Below are 27,151 nucleotides of genomic sequence, written 5' to 3' on the forward strand. Positions count from 1 at the left end.
TTTCACACAGTCTTTGGGGAGTGCCCATTCAAACTACTGCAAAAGGTCATCTTCTCAGTACATTAGTAACTGAATCTCTTTGGAAAAGGACCAGGACTGACCTATCTTCTACCACAGGGAACAGCATTAATGAGGCTGCAATGGGATTCAAAGATGTGCCCTGGAAGTTTCTGTTTGCCAACACCACGGAGTGCAGCAAATGTAACAGTAAGGCTTGAATAGAGGAATTCAATTCTGTGCCAGGGCATGGCAGAGAACAGGGCAATGTCTCTATTCATTGGGCTTAGAGTCAATTAAGAGCAACACCGTTCAATAGGAAATATTTTGTAAAGGAATACATTTTTAAAAATCAGTAAAAGAATAAGGAAGGAGAAAGCCCGAGCATTTAAGTTGTCAGGGAAATTCATCTTCGTTTGTCCTCAGGCTCCTGGAGGTGGCTCCAACACACAGGAATTAATAAAGTGCGGAGGAGGGTGTAGAATAAAAGACAAAGAAGGTGGTCTGCCAGAGGGACAGTAGGAGGTGACGGAAGCTATATGGCTGAATGAACCCCAGGGAATCGGGACCCAGAGGGTTTCTGCAAGCAAAGGAGCAGAAATTACTCACGGAAGCAGCAGAAACTGAACGGGCATCAGCCCTAAATGCAAGCTCTAAAAAGTCTGAACCTAATTAGAAAACCAACGGGGGATTAAAGGGTAAGAAACTGGATATGGGGGAAAATATCCTCTAGCAACTTGGCATTAGCTAGCCCCAAGTCATTGCAAGGTAGCATACGGTGGAGGCCAGTATTGTAAGCTATTCCTAGCAGGCAATTAAAGGCTGCAGATGTTTCCGTCTCTCTCTCCACTCACCACATTTTACTAATAAGCAGCTTACAGGAAAGGGGAAAGCACCTTCCTTCCTCAGTTTATTCCACTCTTCTAGTCATGAGGATGCCTCCTTTGTTGTACTAGTTCCTGAAGGAAAAGCTACATGTCAACAATTTCAAGGGCTACTGGCAGGAAATGGCACTCCTATTTCCCTAATTATGAAGTATGGGAATGGAAAAAAATGGATTTTCTTCAAGGCCAAGTGCCATGAAAATGAGCACTTCTTCATCTTTAAAGTTCAGTTCCTACCAAACATGAACTTTAATGCCTCAATTTTAGAGAAACAGAATCGCGATGATGCAAGCCCAAGAGAGATGATATACTGTTGAGCCACTGTACAGAGGGTTGATTCAGAGTCAGTCCTGGATCCTGATGGCCTGAGTCTGCATCCTTGTTCTAACCCTCATGAACTACGTCTGGAATCTTGGACAATCCACTCACTAGGTTTTTGTCTTAGTTTCCTTATCTGTGAAATACAAATAGGAGGAAAAGTCAGGTATCCCACAAACAGATGGCTCAAGGGTTTGGTGAAGTATCTCAGAGGTTAGAAAAAGAGAATGCATTTTCCATTCATTTGATGGAACAGGGAGTAGCATATAGTCACTGATACACAGAAATAGAAAAAATGAAAAGAAATTAAAAGGCCAATCATACCCATGAACACAGATGTCAGATAAATTATTAGTAAATGACATCTAGCACTATGTAAAGGAGATAAATGTGATAACCAATTTGAGTTCTTCTCATGAATATGATACTGGTTTCCACTGGAAAAATCAATTACTGAGATGCATTATAGTAACAGGTAAAGGGGAATAAATAAGATGAAGAAAAGAATACTGAATGAAATTCATTGTATGTCAAATTTGAAAATGAAGATGAAAGAAAAGACTTAAAATATCTACAGTCAATTGCCGAGCATTGAAGTGTCAACTTAATAGAAATTGTAGATGACTTTCATCTTGGCACCTTGAGATCAGCAGTGATGCTGACTGTACCGACATCTATTCAGTTCTGCATCCATGTGAATAGGAACAGAGAAGAACATGCATAATAAGAGGAGAGAGTAAAGTGAAGTCCTCAGTATTCGTTGATGATGTTACCTATACAGAATTATTTCTCCAGAGAAAAGCCCTTCGTGTAAAGTTTATGAAGTTAAAGGTTAACAGGAACCTTGATACAAACACAAGCTTTTAAAAGTCAACCTCACTGCAGTATGCCAGAGGAAAAAAAAAAACACTTAGAAAATGTAATTTTAAAATCACAACACATGAAGTGTCATCATTAATGATATAAAATGCCTAGAAATATGCCGAACAGAAGATGATAAAACTATAAAATACTATTGATACCCAAATAAATGTAAAGAGATACAACTAGGAACCGAAGGCTTTTTGCCATAAAGACATTACTCTTCTCCATAATGTTTAATAAACTCATGTGATATTCATGAAAAAAATTGAAGATTTATTTGTATTTGTACGTGTGATTTGTGTGCAGGTGACTGTGAAAGCCAGAAGAAGATGCTGGATCTCCTGGGGCTGAAGTTGCATGCAGTGTGATCCAGGTGATGTGGAGGCTGGGATCCTAATTCAGGTCCTCTGAAAGAGCAGCACCCACTCTTAACTACTGAGCCAAGCCATCTCTCCAGACTATTCATGAAATTTTAATACAGAATATGACAAACTGCTTTTAAATTTTATATAAACAGAAAAGGCTACTATGACTAAGTCACTCTGAACAAATCTGTAAGTTTATCCTCTATCAGACTTGAAGATCTTTAACAGTGTCAGAACAATTAAAACAGTGTGGTTTTGGTATAAGAACAGTTGTGCTGGGGTTGGAGGGATGACTCAGCAGTTAAGAATGCTGAGGACCCAGGTTCAGTTCCCAGCACCCACCTGGCAACTCACAAGTGTCTAACTCCAGTTCCACAGGATCAGACATCCTCTGTTGTCCTCTGACAGGCACTGGGCTCGCATGTAGTGTGCATAAATACATGAAGACAAAATACTCATGTAAATAATATAAATAAGCCTTATAAAAAGTAACAGACATATTGCTCAATAAAACAAATGAGAAAATCTATTACAATATTGGCATTTATTTCCTGTGATTAACCAACAGCTATCTAATTAGACTTAAGATCTATGAAATAGGAAGAAATCCATGCCTGGTACTGTAAACCTAGCCAATTACTTGTGGCTGGTGAGATCATGGACCCTAGAAGAGAACCTATTACTGCTATGTTCTCAAACCAGTATAATATCTAAATTTATTCTTTTTTTAAAGATTTATTTATTTTTATTATGTATACAGTGTTCTGCCTGCATGTATGTTTGCATGCTGGAAGAGGGTACCAGATCTCATTACAGATGGTTGTGAACTACCACGTGGTTGCTGGGAATTGAACTCAGGACCTCTGAAAGAGCAGCCAATACTCTTAACCTCTGAGCCATTTCTCCAGCCCCTTTAAATGCATTCTTAATATTTATCTTTATACCCACAGTTGAGTTTAGCTCTCATTCTTCACCAAAGAAACTTCTCTTTGCAACATATGGAGACCATTCCAAAAAATCCACAACTGGTCAAAATACATAGAACAACTGACCACGGAGTGCTCAATCCCCATTGATCTATCCACAACTCAACCCCTAAAGCTAAGGAAATATCACAGAAAGGACAGAAAGATTGTAAGAACTAGAGGACTAGGCCGTCTTTTGTGAGATGCAGTGTCTCCTGCACCCACAAAAATCTCGATGATACAGTCTCCTAAGACCCACACAATGACAGCACTCACTGATGTGCCAACATGGATGGGGGAACTCTGCAAAGCCCTACTCCTAGGTGAAGACAATTAGTGATTAGTGAAGGCAATTAGTAGATGCTGAGAGATTCAGTCTTCTACATGGATGAGTCACTTGATAGGTTATCTCACCCTAAGCAGTCAGCTATAAACACATACAAGTAAATAGACTCAGCAGGTTGTATTTATATTATATGTGTATGTATATACATATATACAATGTGTGTATTTATACACACAGATACACACATATATAACAACAATTAAAGAAAGACGAGGTTATAAATTTGAGAGGGAGTGGGAAGGGACAGGGAGGATTTGGGGGAGAAGGAGGGATGAAAATGATGTAAATATAGTACACATGCATGAAATAACCAACAAAATGAAAAAAAAAAAGATTTATGATAGTAATAATTTCTCTGTGACCAGCTGAAAAGTATTCTATGATAACTGAGCTCTTTGATTATAATGATGTATATAACTTTTTGTTCATATAATTTTATGTCATCTTACCAATCCTATATTTATGTGGGTTGGTTTATAATTTCATCTTTGAATTTTCCATAGTTTTTATTTTAGAGATGTATTTAAACTGTATGTGTGCTTATAATTTTGCTATGTAAATTAATCTATATCTAATAAAAATCATTCTACTTTATAAAGCAGGTATGAAAATGTAAATTAAAATAAAAAATTAAAAAAGGACAAACAAGAAGACAGAACAGACTTTATAAAACAGTGAAGGAAGTAGATAATAAATGAAATAGGGGTTCTAACCCATGAACCTCTCCCCTGATAGGCTACCCACGCTCCAGTAAAGGGATATGAACACACTGATGGCACTAAGTGGACTCCATGGACTTTAAAGTGAATGAATACATGAATGTCTGAGAGAAAAACAGTGGTAGAGTACTGGAAGAATTGGAGAAGAGTGGGTGAGTTTGATCAAAACACACTATATACTTATATGAATTCTCAAGCAATAAAAAAAAAGCAAAAGTGCATCTTTCTTACCAAACCACAAAATCAATAAAGAATGCAGCTATGCTTTTTTCTTATTTTAGAATGTAATAAGGATTTCAACTTTGTGTTATACAAGTCTTTAAAACATCCCAAAGACATCAACTACAGGAAAATACTAATAATTTGAAATATTTTAAAATAATAAACATCTGTCTATTGGATGAAACCCAAAGGAACTTTCAAATGTAACCCACAAGCTGAAGAAAATTTATAACAGAGAGAAGGAAAAATGTATCCATAGCATACAAAAATATGTTTTTGGAATCATTAAGATACAGAATACCCAAAGGGAGAGCAGTTGGGCCAATAACAGAATGAAGCATTTCATAGATGAATAAACAAAAGTGGCCTATAAATACATGAAAAGATGTTCCACAAATGTGTAAATACTGAACACAAATGTGTTCTATCACAAGCTACAAGGTCACACTACCATCAGACTGGCAACTATTTTTTAATCCACTAACGTCAAGTATCAGCTGGGTAGAACAATGGAGGATCTTCTCCACTGTATCTGAGAGTGCATGTTTGAAGGACAGCTTACACTATTTACCTAAAAAGCTGGAGATGTGTACAGCCTACCACCCAACTAAGCCACTGCCATGGAGAGGCTTAAACATTAGAGTAATTCTCACACAAGGACACCAGAAGAAGTTGTGGAAAAGGACATCCATAGTGGTAGTATTTTCCCAAACTAAAACTCTGTAGTCTGTATAAGCATTTATCATTCCAATTTTAGTATATGTGCTGCCAGAGCGAGCACCTGTATAAGCATTTATCAATGGCAGATTATACTTACAAATTGCTATGTGTTCATATGGTAGAACATTATACCATGTGACAAATGAACAAGATAAATATGACACTCATTAAAGGTAAATCACAAAAGCGTATACAATCTGCTTCAACTTATAAAACCCATGACTGAGAGATTATAGAGCCCTGGGGGTTAATCTATCCCTACTGTTTTGTTAAGTGGTCCTGTCTTCTACATATTTATGTTTGTACTCACAGATTTGGCTGCTCTCAACTTTACTGAGGGAAGTTTCTTCTTGCAGTTGGTAGTGGTATATAGAGTCAAGCTGCTGAGTATGAGTGACCATGAGTGCTCAGCTGTGGATGGATCATCTCTATCAACCTTCTTCCTTCTTTCGAAGCCTCAGGAGACATTTTGGAAGAAGGGTCAGAAAGAGTGTAAGAGCTGGAGGATGGGAAAGAGAGCTTGGAAATGTAGTGTTCTGGAGACCACATGGAGGCTGCACATAACAGCTCATAGCAGCTGTGATTACCTACACAAAGCCTGCACAAGATCCAGCCAATAAACATACTATCCTTGACAGGGGAGGGGCTCCAGGCACCCCACCCTTAGCAGAGAAGCTGTCCTCAGTTGATGGCATCCTCTAAGGGAAGGAGAGCATGGCTGCTGTTGTATTGTCCATTGCTCACTGGATGGCCACACACCCACACACCCATGGCCAGCACTAATTAACTGCACTCAGGATTATTAATTATATTAATAACAATATAAAGGAAAAGGACATGAAGTTTGGAGGGGAATAGTGGAGAGTACTAAGAAGAGCTGGAAGGAGGTAGTGGTGAGTGGGTATGCTCAAAACACATTATATAAGTGCACGAAAATTTCAAAGAGCAAATAAAATATTTTTTAAAACGCAAAGGTTCAAACCAAATCACAGAAAAATATACAGCCTGATTGATCTTGGAAAGATTTAAAATAGGCAAAACTGTATTACACATGTATGTATATACAATTACACATAAATTCGCATGTGGGGTACGCATATCTGTAGTAAAACAAATAAGCAATGATATGACTGACAACAAGGAAAATAGAATTACTCTGAAAGGTTGGGGAAGTTAATATAGTCAGAAAGGCAGACAACCTGAAGCTCTCAAGTTATGTATGTTTTATTTTTGATCTGGGAAATGGCTCACAATGGTTGCTTTAGTTATTATTTGAAGTAAGCAGCTAGATTGTATATATGTTAACTATTTTAGTATATAAACATATGTTTATATTCATGTTAGAAAAATGATCAAGCCTAATAGCACAGTCCTGGAATCCTAGTTGCTCAGTAGGCTGAGACAGGAGGACTGCAGTTTCATGCCTACCTGGACTAATGTAGTCAGTTCAAGGCTAACTTGGGCAAAATAGGATGTATAAACAGAGGGCAGGGAATACAGTTTGTGGTGGGGTACTTGCCTAGAACACATAGAGGCCCTGTGTTCATTCACAGTACCACACATACAAAGAAAAAAGAACTGAGTTATGGACTCATGAGATGGTTTAGCAGGTAGAGATACCCATGGTCCAGCCTGACAACCTGAGTTCAACCCCTGAAACCCAGAGTAGCAGAAAAGAACTGACTCCTTCCTGCAAGTTGTTCTCTGGCCTCCACGTGTGCCTTGCAGCATGCAGATATGCACACATGCATACACACATGCGCATGCGCGCGCACACACACACACACACACACACACACACACACACACAAATAATAAATGCAAAATTGAAAACAAAAATCAAAACCCAGAAAAATGAGTTAACAAGGGATAGGTTTTGATATCTCAAAGAGTTTTGTACCATACAACAATGTGTGTCATTGGCAATACTATGAAGGACAGTCAACTCCAAGCCTGGCCCACACATCTGATACTTATGGCCACAGTCACTACATTTTACAGATTGGTCACTGCCATCCTTGTTTGCTGTTTACTGTAGCAGCACAAAAGTGACCACAGGGTCTCTCTCTCTCTCTCTCTCTCTCTCTCTCTCTCTCTCTCTCTGTGTGTGTGTGTGTGTATGTGTGTGTGTGTGTGTGTGTGTGTGTGTGTGTGTAACAGGGGTGGCCACTCAGATGCTACTGTGGAATCAAGTAGCTTATTGGTGTTCTTTTAAGAATCTAGTGATACTTTTTTTTTTTCTTCGTTTGTGAATTCTCTGTTCAGGTGCCAGGTCCATTTTTTGAATGAGTAATTTCTTTCTTTTAAAAATTCTCTGATACTCTTTTTAGTTCTTTATATATTCTGGATATTAATCCGCTGTCAGATGTAGAGCTGGCAAAGATTCTCCCCTATACCGTACCAGGACAGACATGCATTGGAAAGTGCCCTTCAGTATGCTCACACGGGTAGTGGCTCAAAGAGCAGCATTCTAAGAGGCTTGGAAAACCAACATGTGCAACCTCCGTGTGGCCTCCAGAAAATCAACATGCGAAGAGAGCAAAAAAAGGACCCAAGAGCTTAGGTCTTGAGAAGCTGCCTGGACTGGAGGAGGTGACTCCGGCGGCAACGGAAATGATGAAGTGTGAGCCGCTAAACGGAGAGGAAACTCAGAGGACAGGACCATCAATCACTGCCAGGCTTATCTTCTGACGGACTGGGACTCCAGCTTCCAGATGTTGCATTAAAATGTAATGCTCCCCCTGGGATTCACATGGCAGGCTTCCCTGAAGCAGCGGTTTCACTCAGCTAACTAATTATGAGAAAATGTGACATCGGTATTTCACTTTTTTCTACAGGGACAAATCATTCCCAGCAGGAGGGAGAAGTTGTTATTTTTTATTCAGTTTTCTTTTGTCATTAAAAAGAAATTACTTACACAGCAGTAAATAAACTCTTGTTAGGGGGAAGGGACTTTCCTCCCTTCTCAATAACTCTGTCAATTTACCTTAATGCTGACAATCATTTCTTTGTTTTCCCAGAAATGCAGTGAAGTTAAAGAAAAAAAAAAAAGGATATTTTGGACATTGAATCTGGGTTTAAATTAACTCTCCCACTTAGTGGCTATGTGATATCAAGCCAGTTATTTAAAGGCTTGTGTCCCCAGCCATAAAGTTAGGATGATGCATGCCCTGTAGGCTGTTAACTATTAATAATGAAATGGGATAATGCAGTTAAAGTGTGCTAGCAGAGTTCTGAGTAACTGCGCAATACATTTTATCTTCTATTCTTGAAGCCCCTGATACTGTGTTATGAACATAAAAATTATGTATGTGTCATCTATGCTTGATGCTGGCAATCTTACATGACCACTCATCCAATCCCGACCTCTTCTTTACTTGAAGACTACAAGTCAAATTATGTTTTAACATTTTGTTCTTCCTTGGTCTGATATAAAAATAAAGGTTTCCAGTGAAAAGTTAATGTTTATAGATAAAGTTAAAAAAAGCGAATTTCTCTGATGACCACTATATTTTTAAACTTTGCTTGTGTTTTGAGGTTGTTGTTGTTTGTTTTTGTGTTTGTTTTGACAAAAAACTCATTAAATTTTCTGTGCTGGCCCCCAAATTGTAACTTTCCTGCCTCTGCCTCCTGAGTAGCTGGGGTTGTGTGCATATGCCAACACGCTTAACCTCCATGCTATGTGGAGCACACATCAGCCAATCTCCATTTCCTCTCAGCCTTCCTGGATGGAGGAACATGACAACATGGTGTTTGGGTGTCTGTAACAAACTGAAAGGTCATTTCTGCAGAAGATGCATAGAGCAGATACGAAGAGCCCCAGCGCACAGACAAGCAGACCAAAGAGGAGAGAAATAGCTGCACCCACATGGTCTCTGAAGGGCACCTATAAGGATGGGAAATGGCAGAGCTAGGGGACTTTCTAAGTTAGATTTCTCCAAGAATGAATTCTGTTTCAGAAATAGCTGAAGGGAGCAGCTGTTGCTGAAGGAAGTGGGATTACTGGTGGACAGGGAACAAAAGAGAACAGTGAGAGGCACAGGCTTTTATATTCTGGTTTCACAATCCATTTGCCAATGTGCCTCTATTCTTTTAGAATAAACTGGGAAAACCTGATTCACCTCTCTTACAGATGCATTGCAATGTCATTCCAGCAGACAAATGTTACGCAAGAGTGGTGGTGTGACACTGAAGATGTTTTATGACGGCCACAGTAAATAGTAATTTCTAAAATGTATAAAGGTAAGGAAACATACAGTGTGGACTAGATAGAAAATCATAGTAATAAAGAAACACATGAAAATATTTCCGTAAGGTTGCACAGACTAGTAAATGATGAATAATTCAGCAGCATAGGTAAATCAGCATGCATGCTTAAACTATTTTTAGAAGTTGCAGGAGACAAAGAAGCATAAATATATAATGCATTTTTGAATTCACTAAAATATAATACTCATCTAATTTTCATAGTAGTTCCTCAACTAATCACATTTAATAGCTATTAAAATACCAAGAACAAATTATTTGGGCAGGGATCACCTTTCAGATCTTCAAAGGACCCTGACATATGCCTAGAGATCTCCCCTAACCCCTTAAAAAGTCCTAGTGGATTGCAGAACTTTAATTTAGAATTCCCTATCCCTTGTGAACAGAGGATGTACTCTTATGGATAGGAAGACAAAAGCAACCAGAGGTTACTAAGGGTAAAAATAGTTCAAAATAAAGGCAAACACACATTTCTCATTTCGACATGGAAGCTGAAGGACTTATAAATATACAATCAAAATCCTATTCATACCAGCAACAATCAGCAAAATAGCATGTGATAACGGTTTACCATTAGGTGGCTGATTACCTAATTCTCACTTAATGGGCCTTGAACATAATTTTCCCTACAATTCTTCAGAGAACATGGTAAAACTTCGTTCCAATATTAGGACAGATTTTCATAATGTAGCAGCAGGAGAAATGGCCTAAAACTCCCTCTCCATTTCCTTAATTCATTCACTTAATAAATACATTTTTAATGTTTGCTTTTTGTTGGACACTATATCAAAAGAAATTCAGTCTCAAAAGTCAGCTAAGGAAAGCATCAGACTAGTGTGTTCCGCTTAGGAAAACATATGTCACTATAAGTGGACCCAAAAGCTTTCACAAAAGATGAAAAAAAAGATGAGCAGAAACCATCTACACGACCAGAAGGAAGAGTCATTTCCCTCTAGGGAATAGCAAGAATGAAAGCAGGAGATGAAATAAATAGATAAAAAATTTTAAAAGCGGGGAGAGACTGAAACTAGATACAGAGTCATATGCTTGGAGTGAGGGCTATTGACAGGGAAATGGGAAAAGAGAGGCTAAGACAATGAGCAGCAGAGGAAGATGGAGATCCCATCCTTAGAGCTTACTAGACCTTGTTTTAAAATGCAGTATTAAAAAGCCAGCCACAATTTTTGATCTGTTGCAAAGTGTCCATGCTATATGTGAAAGGAGCTATATACACTCAGGAAACTGAACAGCGGTGATCTACAGGTGTGGATTATGTTTATGGGATAATCTCAAAAGTCCAAGAAAGAGAGACATCAACAAGTCCTCAGCTAAACCTGAATACCAATATTTGTGAAGCATCATCCTATGATATGATGAACCCATTACAGCCACCTGATGAACAATTTTGAGTGACTGTAGGAATAAGTGATCAAAGGTTAGAGAAGACATAATTAGATGTTTTGTCCTTTGAGTGATGCAGCTGTCTCTTAGAATAATTCACCCTGACTGAGTAACAGCTCGCTCACTTGCCGAGCAGCTCCATTTCAGATTTAAGCCACTCTGCCAATGGCTGTGCAGAGATGTGGCCTCACTGTCTGGAAGGGACTTGGGAGGTAGCTCCTACAACACCTCCTCATTGTAGAGGTGAAAATCGGACTCACAGAAAATACATGCTTACGTAAAAGATTATGTGACCATTGTGATGGTTGGACGGAACCAGGCAGAAGACATTAAATGTCATAATGCCTATCAACCAAAATGGTTACAACAGATTTGAAAATAATACCAACTATCAAACTCGGCTTCTGTGGATCATGTTTTTAAAAGTGTTTGACATGTCACATTAAACAAACAAACAAAAAAAAACTACAGGGTCAACATCTTAGAGAGACTTTCTTAATAATTTTCTGCTCTGACAGTGAGGTATAAGGACCAGGGATAAATTTTTGAGTGCATAATTTAGTATAAAAATGACATATCCTTACCATGATCTTCTGAAGAGACTGGCGACCTAAAAAAGATAATATAAACATGGTAAATATTTTATAAACAATAATGATAACAATTAGTATAAATAATTTTACAGAAACTATATAGTGAAAATTCAGTTCAGGTGGGGCTGTAGAGATGGTTCAGTGGTTAAGAGCACTTGCTATTCCTGCAGAAGACACAGGTTTGATTCCCAGTTTCCACATGGTAGCTCACAGCCATCCTTAAACCTAGTTCCAGGTGATCTGATACCTTATGGCCTCCATGGCTACCAAGCACACACATGGTATACATACATACATGCAGGCAAAACACTCAAACACATAAAATAAAAAATAATTTTAAAAATTCCTAAGAAAAAGTCAGTTAAGGAGAAACTGAGTATACCAGGTGATACGATTAATGTACTTGTTAAAAGGCATATTCTAGTTAATACAACTTCCATATTGTCTGGATTGGTTGAGTAATATCATGGGTTACTATAATGTCAGCAGCTTGGCATGGTGTCACAGGGCTACAATAAATTTAATTATGTCTGAACTTATCTAGAAAGAATGAAAATGTATTGAAATGTTATCAAACATCTAGAACAAATGCCAGGAACACAAATGTAGGCTAAATTTTATGCACAAAGGAACATGCTTAGATATTTTTAAAATGGAACAGAAGTAAAAATGAATGTACCATTATCATTATTTTTTGTTTCCATTCTTCATGGAATTTAATGTTTGTATGAGCTTAAGACAGATCTTCTATGTGATGGCCTAATATCACCAAATCTATGAGAATCAGAACGAGACAAAAAACTGCTGGAGCCTCACAAATTTAATTAACCAATAACTTTTATATATCACCTGTAAGTTTAGCTTCAATTATAATAGTTTTCAAATGGAACATCATGTCAACCATAAAAATATTTCCCCCTCAGTTGACACCCAAGTGAGATATCTTGACAATGAGCAATACCATCTTGAATATGAAGTATTAACTGATGAGGAACACATGTTGTAGAATTCTTGGAAGCTAGAAGGTAAACGGAAGAAATCCCATGCTTCCTCTAGATATACTGCAGCCTTTTCTCTTAAAAGCTGGTCCATCACAGTCATTAGGGTGGCAACCTATGACAAGTGAAGATGTTGGCAAATGTAGTTATGTAATCTATCATTGATGTTCCTGAGACACAAGAGAGAAACAGTGAAGGGAGTACACATTCAAAGATGTACTAGCTGTTGAAGGAGTGTTAAACAACTTGAGGATGCAACTGTTTCCATTGATCTTCTGATGAGCAACATGGCTTTTGATTACGTGAGTACACACAATTGTTGCACACATGGTAGTAATGGAAAGAAAATGTAAACATTCATTAGTGCAAAGTGCTAACCCATTTCAGGCTCATGAGCCTTTTCAAGTAGAATTCTGCACATGAAAGAGAGAGTCCCAAGACTTGATGGGAAAAAAATGAGTGTCCAAGGGGCAAATAAACTAGATGAATGATGAGCAGAAGTTGACAAATTACTAACCCAAGAAACAGTTAAGCCTCCCCTGTTGGAATTGATTTATGTGCCTCTTAAAGTTCCCAGATTTTGTGCTGTCCACACACTGGTCTTTGTAGGTAATTACTCCTGGCAATATAGAAACACATCATAGTTAGAAAAAACAGGATATTGCTTCACAGTTGTTGAATTGAATGGATTTCAGTACCGCCAGGCTGGTATTCAGAATCAGATATATTTAGGAGAACTGTCAGCTTCTGAGCTATCTAGGAGAAAGGGAGCCTTGGAATAAGCACCCTCAAAGCCAAAAGATGCCCAAGACATCCAGCAATAGGGATATCCATATCTGTTTTAGCAGGGAAAAAATAAGTGGGGAGTGTGTTGAATAGAAGGTAAAATGGAATTCAAAGGTGATTCTAGAGAACATAGATTGGAAACAGCACACCCTAATGAAGTTGCCTGAGGCATGAAAAGTGAGTCAGTAACAAAGGAACAAATTTCTGATAGAGACTTAGAACAAAGAGAAACCCATGCCCATGGCCTCCTGCAAGTCTCAGATGGGAGCTCCAGAGTCTTTTCTGTCTTTCTGCAAAGCACTTAATACTAAATCTGAAAAAGTCCAGATGGCTCCACGAGAGTCCCATGGGGATGCATTCCGAAGTATGTCCAGGCAGCGAGGATGAACTATCTGTTTCAAAGTGTTTTGCAAGGATTAGTCATGTTGAATTTCTGCGGCTGAATGTCTCCCACACTCCTGGACGGGTGGAATTTGAAGACATATGGAGTATTTCAACCCTCACTCAGCCCTTCACCTTTCACGGCACAGCATCACTAGATCACACTACTGGGACAAGCACATCATCCATTTAGGCTGGAAACGGGCATACGAAGTTTCACAGAACTCGGCTCAAGAGAGAAGAAATATCCACAATGAGCAGTATAAGCAGTTATTTTTAAACTAGAGGTTGAATCCCAGGGATGGATCATCTTTCTGATAGCTGAACCTGACAGCTGAGGCACACAGGAAAGCTCTCCACTTACTCTACTACATGTCTGAGCGACATAGGCCTCAACTTGTTCCAATTCCCTTCCATGTACACAATCTTAGATCTAGAAGCTGCCTTCACAACGTGAACTATTACTAACATTTACTAACTCAACGATGCAGAATCCCTCTCTATATTTTCCTAATCACTAATCCTTATTATAATCTACAGAATATATATGTTTTTGTTATGCTTTATTGAGTGCTTCGCACTATTTACATTCTTATTTCATGCAAATTCAGGAAATTGAAAAAAATAAGAGCAAAACCAAAATAATTCAAAGACTACACTTAAAATTTATTATTCTGTTTTATCAAACCTAAATTGTTATCATTCATACGGGAGTCTTTTAATTCATATTGATTTAATGAGTGAGTCAAGGCCCCAAATGTTTGTCCTACATGAAGACATGGGGAAACAAAGGACAATATCAGAAAATTCATAATCTAGTGAAGAATAAAAAAAACCCTGCTTATAACATAGTGACATAACATAGAAAAATAAATGCTTATACCATAGTGAAAAGTATAACAATAAAGAAATATATAGGAAGTAAAAGGTTAACAATGCAGAGAGATCAGTCATGTCCCCAAGAATAAAACAAACTCAAAAGGTCAAAACCATCTTGCCTCAGCTTTACGGGATTAATAAGAGCTCATTAAGTAAGTGAGAGAAAAATTCTAGACAGAAGCAATAGGTACATAAAACAGCCAGAACTGAAATTTCATAGACGTTATCAGAAACATAAATAATTCAGTACTGCTGAAATGCAAAGGGATGATAAAACCCATGACTGGGGGAGTTGGGGCCATTCCATATGGAGCCTATAAATCTATTTTCAACTGTCTGGAATTTACTTTCTAAAACAAATACCAAAAATATGTTTGAAAGTCACATGCTCTGGTTTCCATTTTTGAATGATCTAGAGAGAACAGAGAGAAGATAAACTCAGGGGTTCCTGTCAAGCTTCCGTGTCAAGAAGGAAGAATAAAAATGTCTGTTTCTTGATTCTCTTTGAAACCCATGAAAAATAACAAGGAGGCTAGAAACCAGTAAAAACATCTTTTATTAATCTAAATGTTTATAAGCTAAACCACCGTATATGAGTCACCAAATATAGCAAAAGCTGGTCTACATTTCAGGAGAACAGTCATGATTTTAAAACGCTATAAAGACACAGCTACATCATATACCACAAAGCCAGGGCAGAAAGCCCTCCTCTGAACTGAGATGTCCTGCTCTTGAGACCTTGGATCAAACCCCAGAAGACAGTCCTCACCAAAAACCATCTAAAAATGAACAACCCGACCTCAACCCTCCTGCAATTATCTACCCCAAGCAAGAAGTTCTGGGAAGAACTTACCCAGTGAAAATATCACAAGTAATCAAAAAGCCACCATAGATCCACCAAAAAAAAAAAGTCAGCCCAACGTACTAAAAAGATGAGGACATGAAGTTATGGATGGTTACTCAATCTGCGTGATACCCGAAAATGGAAAAAGTGAACAGAGTGGTGAGTCAGGAGGGAGCAAGAGCCTTTGAGAATTACAGAAAGGAATGATGTAATGACCAGGAAACCCATGGGGGCAGAAGAGAGCACAGGCTTGCCTGGGCTTTAACCAGTGCATTACAGAGAGAGAGAGGAGCCTACCTGTTGTCACAGTAAAGAGAGAAGGAGCATAAGAGGTAAATAATTTAAAATGTCAGAACAGAAAACACTTTTAAAAGTGTCCCACCAGTTTTCTGATAATTCTTATTTTAGTTTATATTTAAGTTAGTGCAGATATACGGATCCCAGAACAAAAGGTGTTTGGATTCTTAAAGTAATTTTTTAAAAAGTAAACATGCATTGAAGGCAGTTTTAGGCAATATCTCCAGGTGTCTTAGGGGCTGAGTTTATTCTCTAGAGTAGGGGGCTTTCTACAGAAAAGTGTAACTGTACGGAATTGATAGAAGAAAGTGGAGAAGGCACAATACATACAAAGGCATGCCATGTTCATGGCAATACAAGTTGAGCTACTTATTAAATACGGTACCAAAGTCATCTTTACATAGATTGTAAACACTGTCCTAAAATTAATATAGACTCAAAAAGGTCCTCAGGGAACCAGGGCAATCTTGATCTAAATGAACAAAGCGGGAGGCATTACACCACCTGACTCTAAAATACACACTCCTCTCCCCTTGACATGGCTGCATACCCAAGACCGGAGCAATAGCAATCCCAATAGACATGCTAGAATGGAAAGGGAGAAACTTCAGGGGGCCCCACCCAAAAATAAAGAACTACAGGCAATAAATAACTGTCTAGAGAAAGAGAATCAGCCTCTCCCATGGATGAACCCCCTAACTGGTTATCTAACACAAAGTGGCCAATCCTGAAACCATATACGCACAAACAACAAACACGAACAAGTTGTATTTGTATATTTATTCATACATATACATGTAATAATAATAATAAAAAAAGAAGCTATCAATTTGACATAGAGGGAAGGGACCCGGGAGGTGCTGGAAGAAAGGGGTAGGGTTAAGTGATATAATTCTACTTTAAATGTATGAAAATAAATTGAAAGAGAAAAATACATTACAAAGATATAGTAAACAAAACAGCATGTAATCTCTATATAAACAGATGCACAAACCCAGAAATGGAATAGAATAAGAATAAAGATCATCAGTAAAGACACATAGTTCACCCCACTGAATTGCTACAAAGGCACCAAAGACACCCAATGAGAAAATGTCAGTCTTCAGTAAGTGACTCTGGGAAAACTAGAAATCTGCATGTAAAAGAGTGAAATTAGATTATTTCTTTATAGATAAGAGTCAACTCAATTTCCCATAACGTACAACTAGTGTGTGCTTAATTAAAAATGTTTTTTAAAAGACCAACGCTAATGGGTTAAAGACATAACTGTAAGGGCCCCAAATCACAAAGTTACTACAAAAAGTGTTAATAAAAAGTGTTCTGATATCAGCATGTACAACATTTTCTAAATAGAACCCTAAAAGCAATAGCAACAAAAGCAAAGTTGTCAGACAAACGGAATCCTACCACACTGAAAACGTTCTGCGTACCAAAGGAAACAGTCAACAGACTGGAGATAACACACGGGAAATGTGAGGAAGCATTTGCAAACCATCTGATAAAGGAATAAAATCTGCAATGTGTGATGAAAAAGTGATAGCAAAAAAAAAAAGAATCAATCAAGAAAAAAATCATAATCGACATTCCTCAAAAGACACAAATGACCCCCCCCCCAAAAAAAAGTAAAAAACTGCTCAGAATCATGTCAACAGGAAAACGGAAGTCCAAAGCCATAGGTCTTATTCCTGTTAGAGTGTCCGTGGTCATCAAAACACGAAAATAGTAATAATGGCAGCAAGAATGGAGGGGAAGAATACTCGCAGGCTGGTGACTGGAATATCAATTCATAAGTCCATAACCCACATCTAGGGAAGTTATCAGGCTGTGAAAGGGTCATTCCAACCCCAAGGGGGTTGGGACTCCCAGACTGAGGACCACTGAACTATATGCTTTTGCATTGTATCATTGTACTAAATGCTACACAATTATTCTATACAATAGGAATCTGAGGGAATGAGACCTAAGACACATTCTGACCATTGGCTACTGTATTGGGCAGTGCTGTATCAAGACTCTGTCAATTATAAGGCACAAGATCAAAGACCATTCTTAAACTGCCATTTATCCACAAATTTCCATTCAACACTTCCTGCCTTTCATGTAGGTCAGCCACAAGGCCTAAGGGCACTGAAAACTTCATGTCCAATTTCCTACGAGCAAAGCAACAAGATGTAATAGCAAAAGATGGCTAAATTCACAAAGGCACATGTTCTTAAAAAGTGTGGTACCTCCTGTGCCATTTCATCATTTTCCTTCAGTGAACTTAGAGCTGAAGTAATAGATGTCATGACTATTCTAGTCGTTATAACCTTGCATGATGCTTTGCAATAGGTTTTGGAGTTGCGCATTTGTGGTAGCTCCCATGAGTTGCTCTAAATCTGTAAGATTTGTAAATTTATATGTTTTGGTGACAGTATCTTAATTCTGTTTTTTAAGTCTCAACACAGTGTTTTGCTTTCTTCTCATCTCATAGCTTTCATTTAATGGCATCCCTAGTTTTTCTGGTTGGTCCTTCCTCAGGCTATATGTATCGTTTCCCTTAGAAACTGGATGTCACAGAGGACAGGGTGGATGATTGCTAGAAGCCTGCCCACACATTTCTATTACTTTCTGAAAAGAGTTAGCTACAAAATAATACTTGTCTCCCTTCCCAGCATCCCCAAGACACATATTTAACATTTAAACCATCACATAGCTGGGAGACCATCAGAACAATGGGACCACCACACGGACATGAGTTTAATCAACATGCAAGAAAGGTATGAAAAGCCTAGTCCGAAAATATTGAGATATTCATCTAAGACAATAGACTGCAGATGGGGTAGAAGAACTCTGAGATATTTATAGACTCACAGACTTGTCCACTATGGCAAAATGGTAACAGAAAAACAAAACAGCCACTCTAGGTGCGCTGGCACCTGTGCTGCCTCTACACACTGCTCAGCACACTGTGAATAAGTACACCGGGCTTAGTGGTCAGATCCTCGCTGAGGAATAAAGCAGAGAATAGACAGCACACATGCCCACACACCGAGAGCTACTGTGTGCATGGATTTTATTAATATTCCTTTCTCGTGCATGCCTTTGCTTCTTACCTTCCAGGTGAGGTCTATAACTAACACAGTGATTTCTACAGGACTACACATTTTATTCAGTGAGCGCCTATATTTCCAGCACTCAGGAGGCAGAGGCAGACAGATCTCTGCAAATTCTAGGGCAGCCAGGCTGTTACACAGAGAAACCCTGTCTCGAAAAAACCAACACACACACACACACACACACACACACACACACACACACACACACACACACACACACAAACACATACATGGAGAACCTTCTTATCTGGCTTATCAACTCTCCATGTTCTTGCCCAACCCATCTTTTCTTTTTCCTTCTTCCTTTTTCTGACCACAGCCCTCAGATCTTCCTAGGCTCTCCTCATTTATACTTCTCCGACTTTGGTAGAATGCAATCTTTTTGTCATAAAGCCCACCACACAGGAACACTTTGCTCCCATGGTGAATTTTCAGACATATCTGGGCGTGGTCACTCTCATGCTTCAAGAGGGTATTCTGGTTCTCTGTGAGACACCTAAGAAGTCTTAAATGGAGACCGATTTCCCATGGGACTCTCGTTCCAGGCACATTTTAAAGCTCTGTTTTACTGCTGGAAAAATTCCCCCTTTGTTTTTCCTCTGTTACCCTGTGAAAGGGTGCTGCACATACTTAGCAGTGTCCGGCGCCTGTTGATGGGCAAGAACCTCCATTTAAATCAAGGAAATCTAGGTGTGGTTTAACGTACTTTGAAAGTGGACTATAGATTCTTATCTCTAGGCAACAGCTTTCCTCATTTGAGCATCCATCCAAGGCCCCTATCCCTAAAGAACACCACTCCATGAGATCACCCCCAGGACTTGGTGAGAAACAGTGAGCCAGTCGAGCTAATGGACAACTTTGCCACCATCATTCCAGCCCCAGAGCATCTATAATTAAAGAACACAGGACCAAAAAGTTTTTGCATTGAGAGTCTCTATCAACTACACAAACCCCCCTTTGTTGGCTTTTGTCCCTTCTAATTATGCTCATTTCTCTAAGACAATGAACAAAGCGCAGATCATGGAAGAGCGGGCGAGAACGAGAGCAGGGATGAAAGTTAAGCACCACACAAAGTGGCATTGAGAGGAGAGAGACAAGCACACTCTATTCAAGGAGTCACAGACCCCTTCAGGGACAGCCAGAGGGCCTCAAAGGTAACATTCACTCCCAACACAGGGGAAGGGCAGAGAGAGAGAGTGGGGTGGGGGTGGGGAGCACAGAGATGGGCATTGTCACGGAGGTAAAAGTCCCAAAATGGGTATCACACACACTGATGGCCCCTTCATTAGAAGTGAATATCCACTCATTTGTTTCCCTTCTCATTACTACTCCACCTTGAAGATTGCAAATACATCCATGGATGGCCCTCGTGTGAGCTGTGTTCGAAATATACTATTTTTGAAATAGATTCTTGCATTTACATATATTAGGCTTTAAAAAAAAATAGCAATTTCACCATTAGCTTGTACAACCTGCTTTTTCCTGCTGAATACCATCCTTCAGTGTGTAGAGTTCCCTAAACGCCCTTTGAGTTGAAATGTTACTGCCACCTACCGTTCCTTTCCAGGAATGTAAACAAAAGGAGAAAGGAGTTTCTTCAAAGTGAAGGGATGAGGAGGAACTGAGCAAAGTGGGCCTTCAGCACGGGAAAGCAATAAATAGATAAAAGAAAGAGGGAGGGCTGGGTTTACCTACTTAGTCAATGTGGAAATCTGACCATAATCACACTACATGCGAGCATTTTAAACCCGTGAGGATTCAGTGCAAGAATCAATCTTTGCAAAAACATCTGTCGGAGTGCTTCTTAAAAAGGGAAAAGTGGAACAGAAAAGATCCAGACAAAGGAGACACACCCGCAGGGAACCAGGGGGTGTAGCCTTCAGAAACCAGACTCATAGCTTCAGCAACACTTGGGACACCCTAAGTAACAGTTCAGGTTGAGACAAAACTCATTTCCATTTTAGGAATACATAGCTTATTTTATTTAAAAGTTGTATTGCAGTAATTTGTGTTGATGGGTGTGGGGGTTTGCTGCATACAAGTGGAAGTCAGAAGACAGCTTGGTGAGTTGGTTTTCTCCTTGCACCATGTGGGTATCAGGGTTAAAACTCAGGTCATCAGGCTCGGCGGCATAAGCTTTTACCCAGCCAACTACCTCACCGGTCCTTGTGGAGTTTTAAAAATCACACATCATAGAACTATGAAGCTCTGGGCTACGAAGGCCTACTGAGGCCTTCAGGATTAGCACTTGAAGTTTCTAAGAAAGGTCATCTCACACAGTCATGCTGAAGATATTTAATATTTATGTTGGGGTGTCCAGTAATTGAGAAAGCCTCACCCAGCTAATTATGAAGTCCAAGTAAGGACTCTGAACCCAGTTGTAAAATATGGAAAAAAAAATAGTAGGTAAAGCTGTAAGCAGTTTCAGTTTTCTTCCCAAACAATTCTATTAGGGAGCTGAAGCTTCCTGTCCCATGTTTTCCTTAGGAGACTATGTCCAATGGAGTGGGAATCCTGATCTCAGAATCCACTGCCTCCTCCCAACCCTTCTATGTTCAAGAACATGGAGGTCTCTCCATCACATACCACAACCACCCACAAAACATGGAGGAACTATGTGAAAATAAGTTAAAGGCCCAAAAACCACAGCAATAAGGCCAGCAAAGTGCCCACAGCCTGAGAAGAAATGGGCTCTTCACACAGCGTTATTAAGAACTTAGCTCCACACACCCATGAGAGATGCTCAGAACACTTCCCCTGGCACTGTCTAGGGACCTGAGGTGGGCACGCGACTGACTGCTTCATGGCTTTGAGTGCAGAGTGTGTACTGTATGGCATTGAGGGCTGAGTCAGAAACTTAGAAAAAAGACAAACACAGTCTCCATCTCCCTAGGTTCAAATTGGGGTGTCTCTCTCTTATACGGATAGCTTTCTCCCAGTCCCTTCAAAATTACGGGCTCAAGCTCTCACAATTAGAGTCCCACTCTCATAATCCCCTTCTTCCGATTTCCAGGAGTGACTCAAGCTGATCATATCCCAGACCACACACTTGTACATGTGCCCACCCCAAACATACATCACTGGGATGCACAGACAATTCTTTCAGAACTGTTTTAAAAATGACTGGCTGTTCATACTCTATACCCATTTGCTGCAGTTTTCCCCAAAGGCAATCAACAGAGAAAACAGGGGTTAGGATGAAGTCTAAGGAGCCAGCAGCTAGTCTGGTAGCTTACTTCGGAGGCAAGTACAAGGGAGGAGGAGAAAAGGCCATCAGAACTTTGAAACGGGCTTCAGGATAGGAAACTCTGGACTCTGAGAACAGAGGCGAACGGAATGCTGGTGGGTGGCGTACAAGTACACAGAGGTCCCTGAAGCCCTTTCTGCTCCCTCAGCACTTCTTCATCCACATGCCCAGAGGGATCTTCCCTTCTCTATAGAGACAAAGGATAGAAGCAGGCCAGCTCTGAGCTGACTCCTTCCTAACACCAAGGGGAGAGAGGGATGGAAGCACTGGTAAGACAAAGGATTTATAGCAGAAATACTTCACGGCACAGAAGAGACAATCAAGTCGCATTTGACACAGTTATGACCCCTTTAGGATGGTCGGACTTAGCCCTGATTCTGAGTGGTAATCCCACACTGCCTTCTGTTGTCTGAGTATCCTGCTGCTATGTCCAGTGATATGGTGGAAATCCCAAGATACTGGGGCTCCCCTGGGTGTAGCTTGGATCAGAATGACTCAGTGCTGGGTTTGGTTCCCTTTCAGAGAATGAGAAATAATCGTTTTGGACCCCAGTGAAACCGTGCTCACTTTTCTCATGGTGTGGGTGCTGCCCTGAATGCTCTATAGGGTTATTAATAATCCTAACTAGAGAACTTGGCCTTTTAGAAGAGAGGCACTATCAGTTAGTAGAACTACATTGCCTGTGTGGATGGTCACTTGCTTCAGCTTGGACATCATCTTCCTTATGCTGTATCCTACTCCATTTATCAAACTGATAAGAGCCAATACCAGGCTGTCACTATGAGGCCCTCGGGGATGATCCAGTAACTGGATTAAAAAGAGCTGACTGTACAAAGACCCATGGCATAGAGCACCTGCTACCAGCATAAGGCTGCTCCCAAGGGAGACCAGACAGGCTGTGCACACAGCTTCCACTTTTAGCATGCTCTTGCAAAGACTTTTTCCTTTTTTTTTTTTTTTGTATTGGCCTAACAGCATTCCAGCTGCTGCATGCAGGGAGAGATGGAGTTACCATCTAGTTTTAAATGATAATGAAGCAGCCTCATCACAAAAAAAAATCTCTAACATTTTGCCAGCTTCTCATAATGCCTGGGGCAAACTGTGTTGTGGAAGGCAAAGCTACTGTCTATGTTCTGACTTTATTTTTCATTTAATTTTTTGAGATTTTTTAAACTTATTTTTATTTTATGTGCATGAGTGTTTTCTTGGATGTATGTCTATATACCACATACAGGCAGCGCCCACAGAGGCCAGAAGATGATTCCCTAGGACTCAAGTTACAGAAGGTTGTGAGCCACCATGTGGGTGCTGGGGATGGGAACCAGTCTTCTAGCAGCCTGAGCTCTTATCCACAAGCCCCGTCTCCAGGCCCTCTGCTTTGGTTTTGAAGGATATTCTTACCAATCCCCTGGAGTCCCTGCCCACTGTTCCCAGCCTACTTGGTAAGCCATGAAGCAGTGAGCTTTCTGCCCATAAGGGTCCCACACTTTCTCTTGCTCAGACTTTTCCTTGTCTCATTTGGTTTGATTCACTTTTGAATGTCTGTGATACAGAGTCTTTAGACATTTAGGATCCTATATGCCAAGTCATTTCCTTCTTCATTCAAAGAGCCTCTAATTATTTAGTCATCAAAGACTAATTAATTAAGAAAACCTCAAATACCCAGGGATGCGGTATGGGGAGCATCTCTTGGTATAGGCTGCTTGACACCACTCTTCCTGGCTACTCCATCTTTCCACTGAGCTCATCAGAGTTCTCTAAGTCTCTGTACCTATCATCTGGACTTTCTACTTTTTAACCTGTGAAATATCAGCATCTCCCAGAAGGAATATGCATACATCTTTATTATTTTGCCACATATTCTTCCTAGATCAAATACATTTAAATGGAAGTTTGCAACACAAAAATGGATTGCACAGCCAGACAAAGCACTCAGCGTTTTACCTATTATTTTGTTGAAGTGTGATTAAGATTAGGTTCACCACAGCAATATATCAGATACCTCTTTACTTTGGTCTGTAGCCCAGCCAGGCCTTGAATTTGCAATCTTCTTGCTTCAGCCTCCTGAATAACTGGGAGGCAGGTCTACAGTACCAGGCCCAGCATGCCTTTTCTCTAATAGCCAGCATTCATTCATTCATTCATTCATTCAACCTTCCATCTTTACAACATGCTGCTATTCTACATACAGCACAATATGTTGTAGGAACGGAATTAGCAATGCACAATTTGGCCAATCAGGGAACACATAGGATTTAAAGAAGTCTCCACTTGCTTTTTGTGCATTCCAACTACTGTTGCCCAGGTGTGAGCAAGTAAGGCTGCCAACTTTTACAAATGAAAAAAAAAATTAACAGTGATATTCCCAGTGCTGTAATTGTTGGCAAAATTTGGAACTCATAAAACTGGAAAGCCAGAATTTCCTGGCAGCATTTGCAATAAAATATGTGTTTTAATGTTGGAATATATTTCTCCTAGCCCCCCTTTTCCCTTGCAATGCCAGTCAAAACAAGACCTGCTTACAGGGAGTCTATGATCACTATTCTCCTAGGTGAACTTGGAAGCCTGGTTTGATTTCCCCAAGTGGAACAGGACTTCTGTGTGAATATTTTTTTCTGAGAAGTGGTCATAAAAAGAAAATAAAAATATCTTATTAGGTATTTTTTACACATATCACATATAAAGACAGAATATTCTTGTGTGTTTGGCTCTCAAAGGTAAAGTACTCAAGGGCAGCAAAGAAATAAGACCAAAGGAAGCTGTGGTTTTCCTGCATTTTTTCCAGCTGGGGTGATTATTCAAGGTGAGGAAGACTTAGGCCAGTCAAAGGTGAGCAGGTAGGGTACTCAAACTATCTTGGCAAAACACACGCCAGGGATGATCTCTTTTCTGACAGCACTGATTCCATCTCACAGCCCAGCAAAAACCCCGCACCCCACTAAGAAGATTAATTTTCTCCTTCTTATCTGACTGTGATGCTCAAAGGATATTTCCACAGTCCAAATCCTCACCTGATCATTCATCTCCTTCCAGGAACCTGGAGCTTTGACAATAAGTGCAATCCCCATTTTCAGTAGGGTCAGGTCATAACCTAATGTTTCCAGAGGAAACTGGGGAAACAAAATAGCTGAGAACCAGAAGGGCATGAAGCCATTTCTCTTCCAGCCGAGAACATGTGAATTTTCAAAAATGAGGAAGGACGTGGGGCTGTTTTCTTGATATCATGACTGAATGGTAAACTATGTGGAAAAGGCCCATTTTTTGGTTTAAAGTGTGATGGTGTGTTTTGGTTATCCCTAAATGGTTCCTCAGTTACATATTTCTTTAAACATATCCAGGTAAAGTGATGTTAATTATTGGAGTGTTCCCTAAGGGGCATGTCTATTATAGAAAGAAAAAGTTGATATTTACTAGCTCATGGGCAATAGCACAATAAAGTATGCTTAAGAAGCCTTTAAAAGTGTTCTGCTCTTAAAGCCCATTTTCATTAAATATTCATGTTTTCCATATAAGAAAAAATTAAAAGTAGAGTATAAGGGAAAGAGAAAATTCTGGTTTCTAGTTTTTTCTATGCATATATCCACTATGATATGTATCAGTAAGAATTACAACCAATGGTTTCTGTAAGATTTCCCCATTAAATATAAGCTTCTCAAGAGTAATGAGTTTCTTACTTAGGCTCATATCTCTAGCACCTATCATGGCTACTGAAGGTGTCCAATAGTAATTGGTTCAGTAGTGCAATGTGTTTCCTACAAGTAAAATGAAATCATAAATCAGACTTCACACACTGTAGCTCAAGTTTGCTAACTGTGACTCTGGTCTGAGGATGAAATATTCTGCCAATGGCAGAGATCCATCAGCCTTGATCAACTGATGAGGTAACAGATAAATGCTTAGACATAGGCATCTCCATGTTTTCATGATGAGCTCAATTTTACTTTTTGTTAGTGTTGGGTTTTCGCCTGTCCTGGGACTGCTCACTACAGTTTCACCTAGGATCTTAGGCCAGAGCCAAATAGTCTTTTCTAACTTGTGTGATATTCCTTCATCTTGGACCTTTCAGGCTTAGGACTTGGGGGAATAATATACTATTATAATACAATATAAAAAACAAACAAACAAATAAATAAGTAAATGTGTGTCATTCCATTAATTTAGGAGAGTCTCCTAAACCAAAAATCTGAAACCTGGATGATTATTGTTACTCAGAAACTAAATTCATCTCTGGGTCCTGCCCATATCTACTGAAATGTTAGTCTTCCCTGTTTCTAGAGTGCTCATAGTGCACTGGAGTTTTCATTCCTTTCTTATTTCATAAACACAGTGATGAGTACTCCACATAGATTGTTTCATTAAATTTAAGTAAATTGCATCTTTTTTAGTCTTCCACCCAAATAAAATACAGTCCCACTAAGGGCAATTGTTAAACAATTAATGAAAAGGGCAAAGATGTTTTTATATTTTAAAACAAGATCTCATGCACTTCATCTAACTCACTAAGTAGCTAAGAATGATCTTGTAGTTCTGATTTTCCTAGCACTATCCCTGAGTGCAAGCATATGTTGATGAGGTTTTGTTATTGAACTCAGCACTCTGTACATGCTAGGCAGGCAGTCTACCAACTCTACCCACATGCTATTTTAAACAAACTTTTTTTAGGCACAGAAACTATTTTGTGAAACCTTAAGACAAAGACATTAGGATCCTAACAGGAAAATGTATCAGTCATCTTTTGCCAATTTATTTCACAATCAGTTCTTCAAGGTTGTCCTTTACTCTGTTCCAGGTCTGAAGGCAGCATACATACATGTTGTGTGCCCTTCTTTGGAATCACAGACGCTCCTGCAGGACCTATGTGTGCATGGGCATGTACATAGCTATCCCCAAATCCTCAGGATTCTAAATGGAAACAATATGAACTCAACAAGACACAGCAAAGACAAAAGTGGAGTCCTTCC

General features: G+C 39.5%; 1 protein-coding gene across 18 annotated transcripts in view; it reads right to left on the minus strand.

The window, feature by feature from the left end:
* The window catches only part of Dgki (diacylglycerol kinase iota), a 450,953-nt gene that overhangs the window by 37,371 nt on the left and 386,431 nt on the right, over window positions 1-27,151 (minus strand). For 15 of the 18 annotated variants that reach the window (XM_052721135.1, XM_052721138.1, XM_052721143.1 and 12 more), the window contains 2 exons: window positions 11,652-11,677; window positions 6,766-7,229 (listed from right to left, as the gene is read on the minus strand). In XM_052721135.1, the coding sequence (XP_052577095.1) occupies window positions 6,781-7,229; window positions 11,652-11,677 (475 nt within the window). In that variant the 3' untranslated portion in view covers window positions 6,766-6,780. Of the gene's footprint in view, window positions 1-6,765; window positions 7,230-11,651; window positions 11,678-27,151 lie in introns of those variants that run through there. The other 3 variants (XM_052721132.1, XM_052721146.1, XM_052721144.1) reach the window with 1 other exon arrangement.

This window comes from Peromyscus californicus, unplaced genomic scaffold (assembly GCF_007827085.1).
Source record: "Peromyscus californicus insignis strain IS unplaced genomic scaffold, ASM782708v3 Scaffold_6__1_contigs__length_162567912, whole genome shotgun sequence".
Lineage (NCBI taxonomy): Eukaryota > Metazoa > Chordata > Mammalia > Rodentia > Cricetidae > Peromyscus > Peromyscus californicus.